We start from the raw sequence: 19,614 nt of genomic DNA, 5'->3' as shown, positions 1-19,614 counted from the left end.
CTCTGTATTTCCTGAATTTGAATGTTGGCCTATATTGTTAGGTTGGGGAAGTTCTCCTAGATAATATCCTGAAGTGTGTTTTTCAACTTGGTTCCATTCTCCCCATCACTTTCAGGTATACCAGTGAAATGTACATAGTCCTGTATTTCTTGGAGGCTTTGTTTGTTCCCTTTTATTCTTTTATCTCTAAAATTATTTTCATGCTTTATTTCATTAAGTTGATCTTCTCTGATATCCTTTCTTCTGCTTGATCGATTCAGCTATTAATACTTGTGTATGCTTCATGAAGTTCTCGTGCTGTGTTTTTCAGCTCTATGAGGTCATTTATGTTCTTCTCTAAACTGGTTATTCTAGTTAGCAATTCCTCTAACCTTTTTTCAAGGTTTCTTGCATTGGGACCTTCTTAGCTTCCTTGCATTGGATTAGAACATGCTCCTTTAGTTCAGAGGAGTTTGTTATTACCCACCTTCTGAGGCCTACTCTGTTAATTCATCAAACTCATTCTCCATCCAGTTTTGTTCCCTTGCTGACGAGGAGTTGTGATCCTTTGGAGGAGAAGAGGCATTCTGGTTTTTGGAATTTTCAGCCTTTTTGCACTGTTTTTTTTCCTCATCTTTGTGGATTTATCTATTTTTGGTCTTTGATGTTGGTGACCTTTGGATGGGGTTTTTCTGTGGCTGTCCTTTCTGTTGTTGTTGATACTATGCCTTTCTGTTTGTTAGTTTTCCTTCTAACAGGCAGATCTATCTGCTGCAGGTCTGCTGGAGTTTGCTGGAGGTCCACTCCAGACCCTGTTTGCCTGGGTATCACCAGCAGGAGGTTTAGAACAGCAAAGATTGCTGCCTGTACCTTCCTTTGGAAACTCTGTCCAAGTGGGGCACCCACCAGATGCCAGCTGGAGTCTCCTGTATGAGATGTCTGTCAATCCCTGCTGAGAGGTGTCTCTCAATCAGGAGGCATGGAGGTCAAGGGCCCACTTGAAGAGGGAGTCTGACCCTTAGCAGAGCTTGAGCATTGCGCTGGGAGATCTGCTGCTTTCTTTAGAGCCAGCAGGCAGGAACGTCTAAGTCTGCTGACGCTGTGCCCACAGACACCCCTTCCCCAATGTTCTCTACCCAGGGAGATTGGCATTTTATCTATAAGCCCCTGACAGGGGCTGCTGCCTTTCTTTCAGAGATGCCCTGCCCGGAGAGGAGAAATCTAGTGAGGCCATCTGGATACAGCAGCTTTGTGGCACTGTGGTGGGCTTTGCCCAGTTTGAATTTTCTGTCAGCTTTGTTTACATTATGAGGGGAAAATCGCCTACTCAAGCATTAGTAATGGTGAACGCCCCTCCCCCCACCAAGCTTGAGGGTCCCGGATGACTTCAGACTGCTGTGCTGGCAGTGAGAATTTCAAGTCCGTGGATCTTAGCTTGCTGGGCTTCATGGGGGTAGGATACACTGAGCTAGAAACTTGGCTCCCTGGCTTCAACCCCCTTTTCAGGGAAGTGAATGGTTCTGTCTTGCTGGCATTCCAGGTGCCACTGGGGTATGAAAAAAAAAATCCTGTAGCAAGCTTGGTGTCTGCCCAAATGCCACCTAGTTCTGTGCTTGAAACCCAGGACCTTTGTGCTGTAGGTACCTGAGGGAATCTCCTGGTCTGTGGGTTGTGAAGACCATGGGAAAAGCATAGTATTTGAGCCAGAGTACACCATCCCTCATGGCATGGTCCCTTGAGGCTTCCCTTGGTTAGCAGAGGAAGTTCCCTGATCCTTTGTGCTTCCCAGGTAAGGCAACACCCCACCTGCTTCAGCTCACCCTCCATGGGCTGTACCCACTGTCTAACTAGTTCCAGTGAGATGAGCTGGATACTTCAGTTGGAAATGCAGAAATCACTTGCCTTCTGCACTGATCTCTCTGGGAACTGCAGACTGGAACTGTTCCTATTCGGCCATCTTGCCAGCAACCAAGGACATTGCCATTTTTTGAGGCCACTATCTCAAAGAGAGATTGTGGTGACAAAGGAGCAGAGGATGGAGAACCATACCCCAGCTCTTCAATGCTTCTGCCCAGAACTCACACAGATGATTTTTGTTCTCATTTCACTGGACAAAGAAAGATATGTGGTCATACCTAACGTCCAGGGGGCTGACATGTTTCATCCTCTCCTGAGTCTGGAAGAGGAGGAGACCCAGAAATACTACTGAGCACTGCTAATGTGGAGAATCACTTAGCAGTAAGGGGAGCCAAACACAACTGAGAGTATCCTGGGGAAGGAAGACAGCCTTAAAAAACTTCTGGAAGAATATGTTGTTGGAAAACTTCTTGGCAATGGTTTAACTTAAATTGGGAAGAGGGCAAATAATGTAGCAAAATTCCAGTAATTCAACTCTATGATTAAGTGGATAACTTTATCATAGTGGTTCTGAGCCCTGGCTGAACATTAGAATTGCCTAGGTTACTTTAAAAACAAATAAAAATCCATGTCAGGGTTCCAACCTTGTTCAGTTAAATAAGAATCTCCTATAGTTAAGGCCTGGGAGTTCTTATTTTTTAAATTTCTTCTGTGTGTGTGTGTGTTCAGAACTACATCAGCTTTTTCCTGTTTATGTATAGATAATTCAGGCATGTCCAGATTCACCCCAAACCCTCTCAAAGATGATGGTTGACAGGAAAGACATAATCTTACATTTGCAGGCTCCAAAATAATCCAGCTGCAGTTGATGCCCCTTTTTGGTTCCCTCCAGGCTGCATTTAGTAGCAAATAGATGACAGGAACTGGCATAGGTCTGATTGTCAGTGCCACAAACCTATGAGAGATAAGCAGGAGAAAAAGCTGATAGAGCCAAATGCTCATTGGATGACACTCTGTTCCTTAAAGCTCATACTCTGATAACAGTGCTGTGCCAAAGATATAGTCAGGTAGATGAGATTATTAAAATCATCATTGTCCTGTTTGGTTTAAAAAAAAATCAACTAAATTGTACCAACAGTGATGACAACTTAGATCTAGATAAACTCAGTAGAATGAAAACTGCAGAGGTTCCAAAGCTGGCATGAGTTTTAAAATGGGTTCTACAGCTCAAATCTTTTTACGGCACAATTGAAATTCTTTGATTTTGTTGGCATTTATTTCTGTTTAATATTTCTTCAAATATTAGATGATAACCTATGTACCTACCTTTTTTTCTGAGATGAAGTCTCACTCTGTCGCCCAGGCTGGAGTGCAGTGGCGCAATCTCTGCTCACCGTGACCTCTGCCTCCCAGGTCCAAGCGATTCTCCTACCTCAGCATCCCGAGTAGGTAGGACCACAGGCACATGCCACCATGCCCGGCTAACTTTTTGTATTTTTAGCAGAGGCGGGGTTTCATGGTGTTAGCCAGAATGGTCTCGATCTCCTAACCTCGTTATCTGCCTGCCTTGGCCTCCCAAAGTGCTGGGATTACAGGTGTGAGCCACTGCGCCTGGCTGTACCTACCTTTTTTAAGCAAAAATTTCAGTTGCAAATATTTCCATTTCAGTCACTAACCTTTGGAGCCACTTAAAGACTATTTTGTAGAATACTTACTTGGTCAAGGAGTTTTGTTGGAGGACAAGTCACTGGATCCTGGCAGACACAGTGAGGTTTTCCCTGTTGGTCTGCCTTACAGATGTGACCTCTTTTACACTGGAAGCTCATGCAAGAATCTAACAGAAAAGATTGGACAGGAAACACGAACAGAGTTAAATTGAGTATGCAAATACAAATTCACTCAACTAGCTTCCTTTTCACTGATGAAGGGGAAATTTTGAAGTCCTTGAAATTTGTGAATTTGTAAGTGGGAAGACATTAGAATCCTTTTTAATCGATGTATTAATTTCCACATGGAACCTTCTATTTTACATGATAATTTTACAGACTATTTTACATGATAATCTAGATTTCCTCTTGTAGCAGTTTGAACTGGAAATGTGCAAAGAACAGACAGCTCTTCTAAGCCTGAGATGGCCACAGTCTGAAGTCCTTAGTGCACTGTTGTGCAGGCTGGTCAGAAGTAAAATAAGGCTGAAATTTAAAATATTTGTCATAGGGGGAGGAATTAGGTCCTCTATTAAGAATGGGATATAAATTCACCAGCAAGTTATGGACTTTAGAATAAATAAGATATAATTAATTAGTTTCAGAAGCAAAAGGATTTAAGGAAGAGGAATTCTAGCCTTTTCACTAATATCTCAACAGGGCTTCCAGTTTGTAAACAAATTTACCCATAGTTGTGTATCAAATATACACAAGAAAATATCAACAATTTATGGTAGCCTTTCCTTGGGGAGGATTGGGGAGAGGAAAAATTCTATGCAGTAGTCACAACAGATGGACATAAAAATAAATAATTATAATATATTTTAGTAATGTACACGTAGACATACACACAGGACACCGTGAGAGCACAGAGAAGGGTCATAACTGTTGATCCCAAAATGGCAGATTCCATTTCTTCCTTGATATAGTCACAAACAGTTTGCTTTTTGCATACTCACCCACACCATGCACCCTCATATTGCCTTCACTTGATGTCTCATCATCATTTGATGAGTTGTCTGCTTTCTTGGCCTTCAGAATAACAAGAGCAAAAGTTAAAATCTACTATGAGGAGAGCCATTACTTAATTTATGTTCCCACTGTGCATACTTTCACAGAGTGTTTTTCATGCTCAAATCATTTCAGATCTCAGAAAGGGAAACCAGGCTGGGTGCAGTGTAATCCTAGCACTTTGGGAGGCCTTGATGGGAGATTCACTTGAGCCCAGGAGTTCAAGACCAGCCTGGGCAACACAGGGAAACTCCATCTCTACAAAAAATAAAAATAAATAAATAAAAAAAAAAAAGGAAAACTATCAGCTGGGCATGGTGGTACCTGTCTATGGTCCCAGTTACTCCGGAGGCTAAGGTGGGGGGACTGCTAGAGCCCAGGAGGTTGAGGCTGCAGTGAGCTGTGATTGCACCACTGCACTCCAGCCTGGGAGACACGGCAAGACTCCCATCTCTAAAAACAAAACAAAAAGAAAAGAAAAGAAAAGAAAAGAAAAGAAAAGAAAAGAAAAGAAAAGAAAAGAAAAGAAAAGAAAAGAAAGAAAGAAAGAAAGAAAGAAAGAAAGAAAGAAAGAAAGGTAGTCTATAATCCTAGCACTTTGGGAGGCCAAGGCAAGTGGATCACCTGAGTTCAGGAGTTTGAGACCAGCCTGACCAGCAAGGTGAAATCCCATCTCTACTAAAAATACAAAAATTAGCTGGGCGTGGTGGCAGGCACCTGGAGTCCCAGCTACTCAGGAGGCTGAGATAGGAGAGTTGCTTGAACCTGGGAGGCGGAGGTTGCAGTGAGCTGACATCGCACCACTGCATGTCAGACTGGGTGATAGAGTGAGACTCCATCTTAAAAAAAAAAGGAAAGGGAAATCAGTCACAACTGTGGAGGTAGACAGTAACACTTGGAGAACAGGACCCTTTTCTATCTTTATCAACGGGATTTAGTGCAGTCTTGCAGGGGGACTCAATAAGACTTGGAGTCTCCACTTTGCATTTGAGAAAACACTAGAAATGTAGTATTATCTTGTGATTTTGCAGTTAAGACAGAGTTACATTGGAAATCTCTCCGAATTTGTTGGTAAACCTTTCACACCAGGCTTTAAAGGTATAAGAAAACTCCTACATTAGAGTGGCAACAGAGTTCTCGGTAACAGGTTTTGCCACTGACCTTGTGCACCAAAATCTGTGCGAAGTCCTGGTGGGTGGCTGCCAGGATTTTGCATGAAAGCTCCAAATATGCTTCCTCCTGCCCTGACCCTGCTATAGTTTCCAGACTATTATTTTGGTATGTGTTTGCTTGATAAAGTAGGACCTTAATCTTTATAACTAATTCAACAAACATCACTGGATCTTTCATTATGTCAGAGGCATTTTGTTGGACACTGGTGATTCAACTTGAATACAATGTGGCATCTGCTTTCAAGACATTAGAGTAGCAGCTGTCAATGTCTCCCATCCTTCACATCTGTCATAATTTATCATTCCAGCTAGTTCCAGGGACTCTAAATGGCTAATATCTGCATTTCTGTCCCTGGAAAATCATGAAAATTGACCTGGCCCACTCAAGGGACAGACTGGAAATGCTGGGAAATTAATACCTCTCCAGCAGTCCTCAGTCAAAATAAGTTCCCTAGCTTCTTCAGTCCCCAAATGGAATAATTCTGAGAAAGTGTGTTTACATGGCTTGAATGATGTTCTTTTTATTAGTTTCCTTTCGTTTTTGTATCACATCTCCACTCCTCAATCTTTGTTCCCTGTGCTTCTCAAATAAACACTCAAATCCAAGACCTGCTTCTAGGGGAACCCAAATAAAACAGGCATTCTCAGCCTAATGATAGAGATGGACATAAAAATAAATAATTATAATATATTTTAGTAATGTACACGTAGACATACACACGGGACACCATGAGAGCACAGAGAAGGGTCATAACTGTTGATAATGCTGACTTTATTGGACAGGGACCATTTAAAATAATCTTACCTCTTGGTATTCTCCAGGCTCACTGGTATCTATATTTTCATTTTCACCTGCTTTTTGTCTCTGCTCCTCAATTTTGAGGTGATAGGCAATGGATTGAGCTCTCTCAGCCTCCAGAAAGGCCTGGCTTGGGATGATGTAGTCATCACTTGCACTGTGCCTGGGGCCATCATCACCATCATCACCCCCATTATCATCAGCTCCACGATTTCTGAGCATGGTGTTACCATCATCAGTTGGTTCCAGGAGCAGAGCCTCATCTATCTCTTTGTGGTTGCTGATAGCTTCAGTGCCAGTGTTACCCTCTTGACTCTGCCATTCAGTCTCTTGAACGTGCTTATCGACGTTTGATGCATTTTCCTCTTCCATTTCTACATTGAAATTACCTTCTTCTTCTTCTTGGTTATCCTGCTCAAATTCATCCTTCTGCCTCTTGCTTACTTGAGTTGGTTGATCAGACTCTTCCAAAATATCGTCATATTGGGTATTGTCTTCCTCCTGCTTGCTGTTAGAATGCTCCTTGGGTAATTCTGTCTTTCTTTCTTGGTCATCATTGTGGGTACCAACTTCACCTGGCTCTTTTTCTTCTTCCTCTTCTCCATCGGAAATATTTGGATCCTGCTCTTGGTTTCCTTGATCCATGAGGTGGCTACGTTTACTGCTCCTGTTCAGCTGATGATGTGAATCATTTGAAGGTTGTTCTTGGTTTTCCTCTCCCTTTGTGATACTTTCTTGTTCGTTAGAATCCATGAAGGAACTGACACTAGGAGCCAGAAAATCAATGTTCTCTGAGAGTTTTTTCTCCTGAGGTTCACTTATATCTTCTTTTATGTCCAGGGTACCTTCAGTTGTTGCATACTCCAAATCCACACTTAAGTCACCATTGCTGTCCTTCAATCCCAGCTCTTGGCTAGAACCCTTGCCCTGTTCTTCTGACTGCTCATGGCCTTCCTCTTTTGATTCTAGTACTGAAGATTTTTCAACCTTAAAAGAAAAAAAAGTTCATTCTTCAAACAAATGATAATGTAACTATATTTATGCCTAAGGTAACATTTAATTTCATTATTCTTTTTCCTCACACATTATCACATAAACATGTTTATAATATCCTTTACACCTGTAGCCACAGGTTTAAACTGAATTTGGATCTTATAAAATGAAACAAGTATGCAGCAGCTCAGCCCAAATAATGAAATTCATTGATCTTCATGATTCTTCTGGTGTAGTGATTGAAGGCAGTTGAGATGATCATCATGTTAAAATATTAAACTGAGACATAAATGACATAATCTCTTTGACCATGCTTTGAAACTAAGATCTTTGGAGAATTAAAAAATTATATTAATATAAATAATGTTACTTTTACCTTATGGTGGCGATGGTCTTCTGTGGAGACTGCAGTTTCTTTTCCATTTTCTGCATCTTCAGCCCTTAAACTGGGGATTGCAATGTTGACGGGTGCTACCGTTTCAGCAGTTGGTTTGGAATGATCAGATAATAATCTTGCATTTGTCTGAAAAAATTAAAAACTGGTTTTTGTTATTTATGTCTGGATGCTAATTAAAAATTTGCTACTCTTGTCATCATTATTAGTAGCAATATACTTCATTCATAACAACAATTAAAAAATATTCTCTAGAGTTTTTGAGGATATAAGCAAATGCCTAGAACAGAATGTTAACTGGAAGCAGAATCTCAATTGTGTTTAAGAAAAAGTTATTTATGCAGAGACTGGATGAAAATAGAGCAAAAAGCATTTGAATAACAGTAACTTTTGAGTTTTGAAATTACTTTGTGTTTTTCAAACTTTTGCAAAGCATTTGTACTTTACAATTTTGGAAAGTGTTGTTTAGCAGAAAGTTGAATTCAAAAAAATTAACCATAAGGTATAGTATTGTACATTTTCCTACTTTAAGTACTCACTGATAATTAGCAGAAAAAGTTGTAAACTTTTTATCAATATTTATTTGATTTAACATTGATCAGGAAATTTTAATAAAAATCAATTTAGAGGCTGGGGGTGGTGGCTCACTCCTGTAATCTAAGCACTTTGGGAGGCAGAGGAGGGCAGGAGTTCAAGACCAGTCTGGCCAACATGGTGAAACCTCGTCTCTACTAAAAATACAAAAAATTTGCTGGGCGTGATGGTGGGCACCTGTTATCCCAGCTACTCGGAGGCTGAGGCAGGAGAATTGCTTGAACCTGGAGGCAGAGGTTACAGTGAGCCAAGAATGTGCCATTGCACCCAGCCTGGGTAACAAGAGTGAAATTCTGTCTCAAAAAACAAACAAACAAACAAACAAACAAATTGGACTTAATTCAAAGACTGTGTGAGACAGGGTACTAAGCCTAACAGAAAAGGAAAAATCTGGAGTATTAATTTCTAGTAGGAGTTGGCCCTATTTCTAGCAATATTGGAGATTTGGATGAAGAGCTGGTCAGTGATGCTTGATGGGGAAATAGAACAACTGAACTTAAAGGGAAGAGGCCTCCATTCAAGTCTTGCCTCTGCTACACACTTTCTATCTGTGGTTTGACAGGTTGTTAATATTTTTTTATTAATTTAAAAATATTAATAAAAGTAATTAATTATTTAAACTTAATTAATTAACTCCAGTCTGTTGCCCAGGCTGCAGTGCAGTAGTGTAATCTTGGCTCACTGCAACCTGTGCCTTCCAAGCTCAAGCCACCCTCCCACTTAAGCCTCCCGAGTATCTGGGACTACAGGCACCACTATGCCTGGCTAATTTTTGTATTTTTTGTAGAGATGGGGTTTCACTATGTTGCCCAGGCTGGCTTTGAACTCCTGAGCTCAAGCGATCTTTCTGTCTTGGCCTTCCAAAATGCTGGGATTATAGCTGTGAGCCACCACGCCCAGCCAAGGTCATTAATTTCTACTCTGCTGCCTCTCAAGGTGGCAAGAAATATCAAGTGAGCAGAGATATCAAAATAAGTTTATATATAACAAATATTTTATGAATTTTAAGGATTCACCCAACTGAAAATTACTATTGCTAGTACTAATGTCACACCGTGGTAATGATATAAACTGCCCAATATCTGAGGCAGGTATTCACCATGAATCTTTATTAGAGAGAAGCTCTGGACACTCATGTGGCATATACAGGTATAAGTAGGAAACTTGGATTCTATTTGGATTAGCTTACTTTTATTCCATTAGCAGGTTCTATAGTGCTGACTGTGTAACATAAAGCAAGCCATGGAGTACAGGATTAATTAATTAATTATTAATTTTTTTGAGAAAAAAATTGTTGTTGCCCAGGCTGGAGAGCAGTGGCGTGATCTCAGCTTACTATAAGCTCTGCCTCCCAGGTTCCAGTGATTCTCCTGCCTCTGTTTCCTGAGTAGCTGGGATTATAGGCATGTGCCACCACACCGAGCTAATTTTGTATTTTTAATAGAGATGGGGTTTCTTCATGTTGTTCAGGCTGGTCTTGAACCCCTGACCTCAGGTGTTCTGCCCACCTTGATCTCCCAAAGTGTTAGTATTACAGGTGTGAACCACCATGCCCAGCCTGGATTTATTTTTTAATTTTAATTTTTTTTTTTTTTTTTTTTGAGGAAAAGTCTTGCTCTGTTGCCCAAGGTGGAGTACAGTGGTGGGATCTCAGCTCACTGTAACCTCTACCTGCTGGGTTCAAGTAAATCTCATACCTCAGCCTCCTTGGTAGCTGGGATTACAGGGCCATCATGCTACGCTAATTTTTGTGTTTATTTGTTTTTTTTGGTAGAGATAAGGTTTCGCCATGTTGGCCAGGCTGGTCTTGAACTCCTGGCCTCAAGTGATTTCCCCATCTTGGCCTCCCAAAGTGCTGGTATTACAGATGTGAGCCACAGCTCCTGACGAAACCACAAGATTTATATTAGGTTTGGTTTGCTCTTTTGCTTCTTAGCTCCTTTCTTTTTTTTTTTTTTTTTTTGAGACGGAGTTTCGCTCTTGTAACCCAGGCTGGAGTGCAATGGCGCGATCTCGGCTCACCTCAACCTCCGCCTCCTGGCTTCAGGCAATTCTCCTGCCTCAGCCTCCTGAGCAGCTGGGATCACAGGCATGCGCCACCATGCCCAGCTAATTTTTTATATTATTTAGGAGAGACGGGGTTTCACCATGTTGACCAGGATGGTCTCGATCTCTTGACCTCGTGATTCACCCGCCTCGGCCTCCCAAAGTGCTGGGATTACAGGCTTGAGCCACCGTGCCCGGCCTGCTTCTTATCTCCTTTTCAACTAAAATGAGTAATGAATTTGAAAAAGTTTATAAAGAAGCCTTAAAGAAGGGTAAAAAGGAGAAAGAATGATGGCCACTTTGGTGAGCTGCCAGCAGGGCCAGCATACAAGACAATGGATGGGGGAGATTTTAGGCTTATTAGTGGAGAACTGGTCACTCTCTCTCCCCTTCCATCTCCCTACCGCCTAAGCAGGAAGAAATGCACAAAAAAAAGTGGCAGATATTTTACTTTCAGAAATATTCTGAAATTGAAAGTATGTGTTATCATTATGGCCATATTTCTATTTATTTAACATGCTCCCTGGAAATCTATTTGGAATCTCCCAACCACACAGAATCCATTTACATCTGGAGAATTCAGGCAGGCAGGGAAAATGATACAACTTTTTAATAGGTCAGTCCTATGAGAAGATATGTAACTTTCTAGCATTTGGCTAGGTTTAATTGATATTAAATTATCCCAGAAAGGAAACATCTGGAATGTGTCTAAATGCAGGTGTATAATTCAAACATTTGGTTAAAATACTTTTTTTTTTTGAGACAAGGTCTTGCTCTGTCACCCAGGCTGGAGTGGTGTGGTGCAATCTTGGCTCACAGCAGCCTCGACCCCCATGGCTCAAGGGATCCTCCCTTCTTTTCCTCCCAAGTAGCTGGGACTACAGGCACATGCCATGGCACCTGGCTAATTTTTTGTTCATTTTTTATAGACACAAGGTCTCACTATGTTACCCAGGCTGGTCTTGAACTATGGGGCTCAAGTGATTCTCTAGCCTTGGCCTCCCAAAGTACTGGGATTATAGGCAGGAGCCACTGTGCCTGACCCGAAGATACTTTTTGGTGTTTATTTACTTAACAGCAACTGCTGCAAGGACAAAGCACATTTTCAGGAGAAAATAATGGTTGCATGGGAACTCCTTTCGGTGTTGAACATTGATTTGTCCCACTTTTGTAATTTTGGGGTGCAATGTATAATTTAAGCTGGAGTAGCTCCACACTAAAGTGTGATCCCTATAGTGGTCATAAACTCTGTTTTCCAAGAACAGCTTTCTCTGGGTGCCACGGAGTGTGCTTTTGCTGACACATTTGTCAACCAGTAGCTAGCCAACAACTTATCCAAAAAGCAAGGACAGAATTTTAGACCTAGAGAGGGACAGAGGAAAGGGAAAATTAAGAAATTGTTTTGTCTATTTAAAGGAGGCTGATTCCTCCATTTGGTGAAAAAAAAAATGGCACGAATCCTTTGGTTTAATTAAGGATTACATGGATCATTTGTCGAACATCCCAAGTGGTCATCCATGCCATGGTGTCATTTTTTTTTTAATCTTTCAGTTTGATTTGAGGTTGCTGACGTGGTTTCAAATGATCTGATTTGTGTACAGCTGCTTTATCGCTGTGCAAATGGGACCAGTATATCTGAACATGAAGAAGAGAGTATTCTAGTCCTGCCTACTTTCAGCTTACTTGCTTGGACAGCCTCCCAAGGATGATTTAGGAACTGATTTATGATTACCGTATTGCTTCCTGCCTAACCCATTGGTTCCTGATTTCATTATAGACTCTCAAAATTTCTCAGCCAGCATCTATTTATCTTGAAAAAAATGCTGCTGGAGCCTGTGGATATGCACAGCCTTTTTTTTTTTTTTTTTTTTTTTTTTTTGAGACGAAGTCTCTCTGTCGCCCAGGCTGTAGTGCAGTGGCGTGATCTTGGCTTACTGCAACCTCTACCTCATGGGTTAAGTGATTTTCCTTGCCTCAGCCTCCTGGGTAGCTGGGATTATAGGTGCCCGCCACCACCCCCAGCTAATTTTTGTAGTTTTTAATAGAGACAGGGTTTTGCCATGTTGGCCAGGCTGGTCTTGAACTTCTAACATCAGGTGATCCACCTGCCTCGGCCTCCCAAAGTGCTGGTATTACAGGCATGAGCCACCGCTCCCGACCTAAAGTCTTAGGTTTATAATACCAATGTGATGAGCTTACCTGGGAGAATTTGTTTCTTCCTGTCCCTTGAGTATTTGGGCATATTCTATGGCTAAGAAACTGATAGCCCAAACTTTCTGCTGCATATTTATTGTGTCTTGTAGAGCCAGATAGTTCTAAAAAAATTTTTTAAATATCTTATCTTGAGTTTTCCAGTTATTTATTTATTACTTGAGCAACAAAGAATATAATTGAAATAAAAAACAGAATTTCAAGCCATTATATAAGAACATGTTCTTTTAAATGGAGGACTTCTGAACTAAATGTCAGGAGAAAGAGATGCAATAACAGAAGAAAGGAAATTTACCGGGATTGCAGCTGCAGTTCCCAAGATACATAGGAAAAAAAGCCCAGTCTTCATGCTTTCCAGATCTGTGAACCAAGCAGATAATTATCAGTGATAGGGAAATGTTTCCTCATGGAAAATTGAAAGATAATCTTAGCAAATACTGAGATTGATATTGTCCTTTTCATTTAAAATTGATTTCTATCTTTGTGGTGGATTAATTATGTCTGAAAAGACAGATTGATGACAGTTCTTACTCAATTGTGTACCTGTGAAAATTACTCCCTGTTTTTTTTGCCCAGTTGTGTTGGGCGGAAGCTATCTCTGTTTATGACTGTACTTCTTCGAGTAAAGACTCTGTGCCAATCTTGGGTTTTAAGATTTGTGAGTATTCATAATGAAAAAAAAGTTACAAAATGAAGTAATGTGGTATGTCAAGTTTGAGTAAAAACACGCTGCCTGTTTAGTGGTAAAGAAACATTCATTCAGTGAAGATTTTTAGTCATACAACATTGCACTGCCACGGAGTCATAGATCTACAGGCATTCATGTTCATCTAATTTAGAGGTCTTTACTGGCAATCTGTGAATTGGAGGTGGCCTGCAGATAGGTTTGATTTGGTAGGCACTGTGCATTTTAAAACAGTATTTTAGCTGGGTGCAGTGGCTCACACCTGTAATCCCAGCACTTTGGGAGGCCAAGGTGGGCAGATCACCTGAAGTCAGGAGTTCGAGACCAGCCTGGCCAATGTGATGAAACTCCATCTCTACTAAAAACACAAAAAATTAGCTGGGCATGGTGGCAGGTGCCTGTAATCCCAACTACTTGGGAGGCTGAGGCAGGAGAATCAGTTGAACCCAGAAGGCGGAGGTTGCAGTGAGCCGAGATCGCGCCATGGCACTCCAGCCTGGGCAATAAGACTGAAACTCCATCTCAGAAAAAAAAAAAGTAAACCAGTATTTAAAAATGCTGAAGTTTCATGTCAAAATTGAAATTTCCAGTTTCTCTTTAACCATCTGACCCCTTAGCAAAACAGGCCTTCATGACAACAGTTGGCTGCATCTGAGTTGAGACTGTCCTCTGTAAGGGATGTTGGCGTTTGTGCTTGGTCTGTCTCACTTTTGTTATTTGCCTTTCATTTGAGTTTAGTTAGTTCCAAGTGAACTCCTTAAGATTAGAAATGAGACAAGTAAAAGCTCAGAGAGATTAAGTAAGTTGTCTCCAGATGAACTCGAGGTCTAAGGCTTTTCCCACACACCAATTATGTTATTGTGGTTCTTGAAAGCAGTGGGTAACCTACATTTTTTTGCAGGGTATCCCTAAGTCTGGTAGTCTGACCTCTAACTAGGATTAGGGATACAGTTTTTGGTTATTTAATAGAGGATTTATGGATCTCCCAGAAATACTAGATGACTCCTTTAAATTAGTTTTTGCAATCATAAACACATTCACAAAGAGCTTTAAATAAGAATCTGAAGTTTATAAAGAAACTGAGCAGTTTCTTCTGCTACTTATCCCAATATTTCTAAATAATGTGCTTAAATGGATATTTTAAAATATATTAAATATTACTCTAGGGATCTAATATTGCAACAACTGTCACTTCACACACACATGTGCATACACACATACTTACACACTTGTGCATACATACACTTCTCTCCCTCCTTTCTCTTCCTAAAATAATTTTATCACAATTCTCTTTTAAATTTTGAATTAACATTTATGACAATGTAGATATTCTTCACAGCTGGACCAAGTAGTGATTTCACGTGTTGAACCACACTAACATTTCTTTTCTTGAACAGTATTTTGTTTTTGTTTTGATTTAGAAGTTGCCTTCCTTGTAAAGCGTTTTACGTACTTTTTCACACACCCATCACTTATTCTTCCTATATTCGCCAACAAAATTTAAAATTCCTCTTAATATGGTAACAACGCAGCAACATCAACAACCTCCTAAGGAAATCCCTCGTGTCCATTTCCCCCCTTGGAAACGGCGCTCCCAGAGCCTCGGCTTTCTTGCTTCCTTTGGACTGATGTATCCCAGGCTGCAGTGTGGCTTTTCTCCTGGGGTCCATATTCACACCCCCTGGTAATTCCCTTTGTCTTTTTCTTGTGTTTGATTTCTTGCTTCTTAGGTCTCATATGCTTTTCTTTCTTCGTTTTCTCCCTCATTTTGATGAAGCACATACTCCATAAGTTTCTTGAGAAATCATACACAGGAGACATAATTTTTAAGTCATTGCATATTAGAAAAATCTTGATACATAGTTTGACTAGATGTAGAATTAGAGATTGGAATTTTTTTTCTCAGAACTTTAAAGCATTGGTCCATTTTCTTATAATTTTCAGTGTTGCTAGTAAGAACTCTGATGTGAGTTTTTCCCCAATGTTTTTATGAACACAGTATTTTTTTCTTTCTTTATGGATGCTTTTAAGTTTTTACATTTGGCCCTAGTCTTCTGAAATATTACAATCTCTGCCTTAGTTGGGATCCTTTTACATTTACTTTAGGAACTAATTAGGCCGCTTGAATTTGGAAATTTATATATTTCAGTTTTGGGGAGCATTTTACGTGTTAGTTCTTTAATGATTTTTGCCCTTCTATTTTTTGTCTTTTCTTTCTGGAATTTATATTAGTTAAATATCAGAATTCTGGGGGTGATTCTCTGATTTGCTTATCAGTTTTGCTCTTCTCTTCAATAATGTTTTTATTATTCTGGGAAACTTTCTCAATTTTACCGTCTGTCTTTCCTATTGATTTTTTGTTTGTTTGTTTTCTAGAGATGGGATTTCACTATGCTGCCCAGGCTGGTCTCAGACTTCTGAGCTCAAAGTGAGCCTGCCTCAGTTTCCCAAAGTGCTAGGATTACAGGCATGAGCCATTGTGCCTGGCCTCTCTTACTGATTTTTTAAAAAATTATATACTTTATTTTCTTATTTAATTGACAAATCATAATATACATATTTATGGAGTACATAGTGATATTTCACTACATATAATGTATAGTGATCAGATAAGGATAATTAGCATATCCATCATCTCAAACATTTATTATTTCTTTGTATTGGGAACAGTGTCCTCTTTCTAGCTATTTGAAATATATAATATCCTACAATGGTATAGAGCACTAATTCCTCCTGCAAGCTATAGTTTATGTCCTTGAACGATATTTCCCTATTCCTTCCTTCCCCTCACCCTTCTCAGCCTCTAGTATCCTCTGTTCTACTTCTTACTTCTATGAGATTAACTTTTTTCTCTTTCACATGAGTGAGTATATGCTTATATACTGTTAATTTTTTATTTCCTGATGGTTTCTCTTTTTAATATTATCCTGTTCTTTATTAGTATGACATATATTCTTATCTCCTTGAGGATGTTAATCAAATATTTTGAAATTTTCCTCTGCATCCTGCATTTTGTTTCCTTCTTGTTCTTTTTTTTCCCCAGTTAGTTTTGATCTTTGTTTTTCATGTTGAAAGTTTTTCTCTAATATCTAATGTCTGTGGCTGTGCATTAATACTTAGCAGCGAGTCACTAGAAAGCCAAGACCTTTATGGACAGGCTTGGAGGGCTTCCAGAGAACAGTTCCATAGAACAATGGAGGGCTTCCATGGAGCAGCAACCTGACAGTCTTGATGGGGCACCCCAAATGTCACCCTCAGATATTTTAGGGAGGTTTTCTTTTCTCTAGAGGAGAAGTTCACACCTCTTACCTTGGGAAGCAGGTATAAACCTAGTTGCTAGCATTCTGTGGGGTGAGTGAAGAGACTGGAGATGTCTCAGTGCATGGACTGATTTTTCACTTAGTCCCTGTTTCTGTATGGCTCCACCTCCCACCTGACACTGTGCTTACCCTGAGTACAGAGCCAGGGGATAAGCTTTTTCCTGTTTGTGTTGAAACATGGAAGTCCCCTGGCTGTGCAGGCAGGAGGAAGGATCTTGAATCTGAGTTAATCTGATAGGCTTTCAACCAATACTCTGATTTCAGCCTCTGTCTTCACCTTGCCTTCCAAATTACCTGGTGCCTCCAATTCTGGAAACTCTCATGGGTTCTTCAGTGTGAATGGCTTCCTTCTTTGTCTAGGGCATCCTTCTCTGCAGACTCTAAGGGCTTCCTGTTCTAAGTCAGTCTTCCATTTTCTAAAGATGTGTTAACATTTTTTGTCTTCTTTGTCTTCTCCTCTTTCATCTTAGTCACTGTGAGTCTATATTATTACTATTCTTTTCCTATAATTATTATGGAATTTTAGCAGGGAGTGGCAACAGATGTATATGCTTCATCTCCATTTAACAACAGATGACTTCCATTTCATGTTTGCATTATATTCTGCTTATTTTCTTCTGTCACTGTCATCATTATTTTTAGTGTGACAAATAGGAATGCCTGTGAGTCTTTGGTTCTAACTCAGCAAATGAAGTTTTTTTTTCTTTTTTTGAGAAAGAGTCTCACTCTGTTGCCCAGGCTGGAGTGCAGTGGCACAATCTTGGCTTACTGTGACCTCCACTTTCCAGGTTCAAGTGATTCTCATGCCTCAGCCTCCCAAGTAGCTGAGATTACAGGCATGTGCCACCATGCCTAGCTAATTTTTGTATTTTTGGTAGAGATGGGAGTTTTGCCATCTTGACCAGGCTGGTCCCGAATTCCTGGCCTCAAGTGATCCACCTGCCTTGGCCTCCCAAAGTAGCAGGAAATGAAGTTTTTATTGAAGAAAACAGGGCTATAGCACAGGCTTCCTCATCATGTTAGGGCCGTGAACACATTTTTACCTATATTACTATCCAGGGTGGGCCACCTGGACCAGGGAACAGTGAGTTGGAAGAATGGATAGTGAAGCTGTACATAGAAAGTGATTTGGGATTGTGTGCGTGTGTGTGTGTGTGTGTGTGTGTAGGGGCAGATGGGAGGGTTGAATCAGGGGTGTGGGGAGAAAGTCAAATCATTTATAACCTTAAATAAACTAGTCTGGACTAATCAATTCTGAGTTTTAATGAAAATGACATGTACTTGGAGACTCAAGTGTAATTCCTCTAAGTGATCCCTCTGAAAATGACTATATATCACAAGTAGAAATTTAGAATATTAGCAATGGAATGCGTGTTTACTTTATTTAGTACTGGCAGTGGCATAGAAAATATACTTGAAGTTTCTATTGTCATAGTGCTTTGGGTTTACCAAATAAATTTACAAATGGGATATTACCTTATCTGATCTTTACAACAACCCCATGATGTGGCAGATGAAGAACAGGCCTAGTAAGCCTACACTGTGACATGCTGGGGATCACCGATCTATGCAGAAGGGGAGCTGGGCTTGAAGCCAGATTTCCTGGCTCCTACTCCAGCTTTTTTCTAGCTGTTTTGCAAATAAAAGTTCTGCATTTTACCTCTTACACAAAGCTGCAAGGAAGGGAGCAAACACCAAAAAATCCCCAGACAAACCAAAAAACCACCATTGGGACAAATTGAGATTTCACTTTGAGTTCGAGTTTTTAAACAAAAAATTCCAAACATTTTAAGGTGTAAGGTGGTTAGGTAAAATGCACTTCCTTGTGTTGAAGGAAAAAAGCTTATCTTAGAAGGTTGGTTGGATTACTTAATATCAAATTTCTTTCAATAAAACATCTTGTGGTCTAAACAAAGCAAAAAGCATAGGAATTCAGTTTTCCGTGAAATAAAAATGTATTTAAGTAAAAACGTGGAGCATCCTCCCCCTGCTGCCCCAAAACTCTGATACATTGAAAAACACCTTACAATGAGAAAAGCATTAAACTGTCGGGGAGCTGGATTCTGGCTCTAGCAGTGACCCTAACTGCCAGGAAACCTTGGGAAAGTCACTTGTCCTTTTTAAGATACAGTTTTCTCAAGTTATGAGCAATGAAGGGTGTGACCTAGATGATCCTCTAGCCCTAATATTTTAGGATTCTAAAATTGAAAATAATTCCATTAATTTTATAAACCTGAAATTGCTATCTTTTCCCCTTAGACTACTAAACCCACTACAATACATTCTGTAATTTTATTGTATCACAATAAAATATTTTATATATAGTAATTCATACTTAAAGTAAATATGTAGACTCTATTACTAATGATAATTGAAAACATTCTATCCGCTTAGTGAATGCTAATTGTAAAGAATCAGTGAAAAATGCATTTCTAGCTGGGTCGGTGCTCATGCCTGTAATCCCAGCACTTTCGGAGGCTGAAGCGGGTGGATCACCTGAGGTCAGGAGTTCGAGACCAGCCTGACCAATATGGTGAAACCCAGTCTTTAAAAAACGAAAAAGAAAAATGCATTTCTTTCCTCTACATTTTAAATTCAATGTTTACTTATTTATTCATTTATTCCATGAGGTTTTTTTTTTTTTTTGAGATGGAGTTTCGCTCTTGTTACCCAGGCTGGAGTGCAATGGCGTGATCTCGGCTCACTGCAACCTCCGCCTCCTGGGTTCAAGCAATTCTCCTGCCTCAGCCTCCCGAGTAGCTGGGACTACAGGCACGCGCCACCATGCCCAGCTAATTTTTGTATTTTTAGTAGAGACGGGGTTTCACCATGTTGACCAGGATGGTC

The 19,614-nt window shown here is 40.2% G+C and overlaps 1 protein-coding gene and 1 long non-coding RNA gene across 2 annotated transcripts in view; one reads left to right on the top strand and one right to left on the bottom strand.

Moving 5' to 3' along the window:
- The window catches only part of SPARCL1 (SPARC like 1), a 59,468-nt gene that overhangs the window by 14,718 nt on the left and 25,136 nt on the right, over nt 1-19,614 (bottom strand). Inside the window, exons 2-7 of the mRNA XM_002745617.5 lie at nt 13,058-13,122; nt 7,894-8,040; nt 6,531-7,511; nt 4,502-4,574; nt 3,552-3,670; nt 2,671-2,791 (exon numbers count right to left, since the gene is read on the bottom strand). Coding sequence (XP_002745663.1) covers nt 2,671-2,791; nt 3,552-3,670; nt 4,502-4,574; nt 6,531-7,511; nt 7,894-8,040; nt 13,058-13,111 — 1,495 coding nt within the window. The 5' untranslated portion in view covers nt 13,112-13,122. The remainder of the gene's footprint in view (nt 1-2,670; nt 2,792-3,551; nt 3,671-4,501; nt 4,575-6,530; nt 7,512-7,893; nt 8,041-13,057; nt 13,123-19,614) is intronic.
- Nucleotides 1-19,614, top strand: part of LOC128931594 (uncharacterized) — a 34,859-nt gene that overhangs the window by 10,160 nt on the left and 5,085 nt on the right. The gene's annotated exons all lie outside the window — the stretch shown is intronic.

The sequence above is a fragment of the Callithrix jacchus genome, chromosome 3 (genome assembly GCF_049354715.1).
Source record: "Callithrix jacchus isolate 240 chromosome 3, calJac240_pri, whole genome shotgun sequence".
Taxonomy (NCBI): Eukaryota; Metazoa; Chordata; class Mammalia; order Primates; family Cebidae; genus Callithrix; species Callithrix jacchus.
Note: the sequence above shows the minus strand (reverse complement) of the source record. Positions and strands in the feature narration are given on the sequence as shown.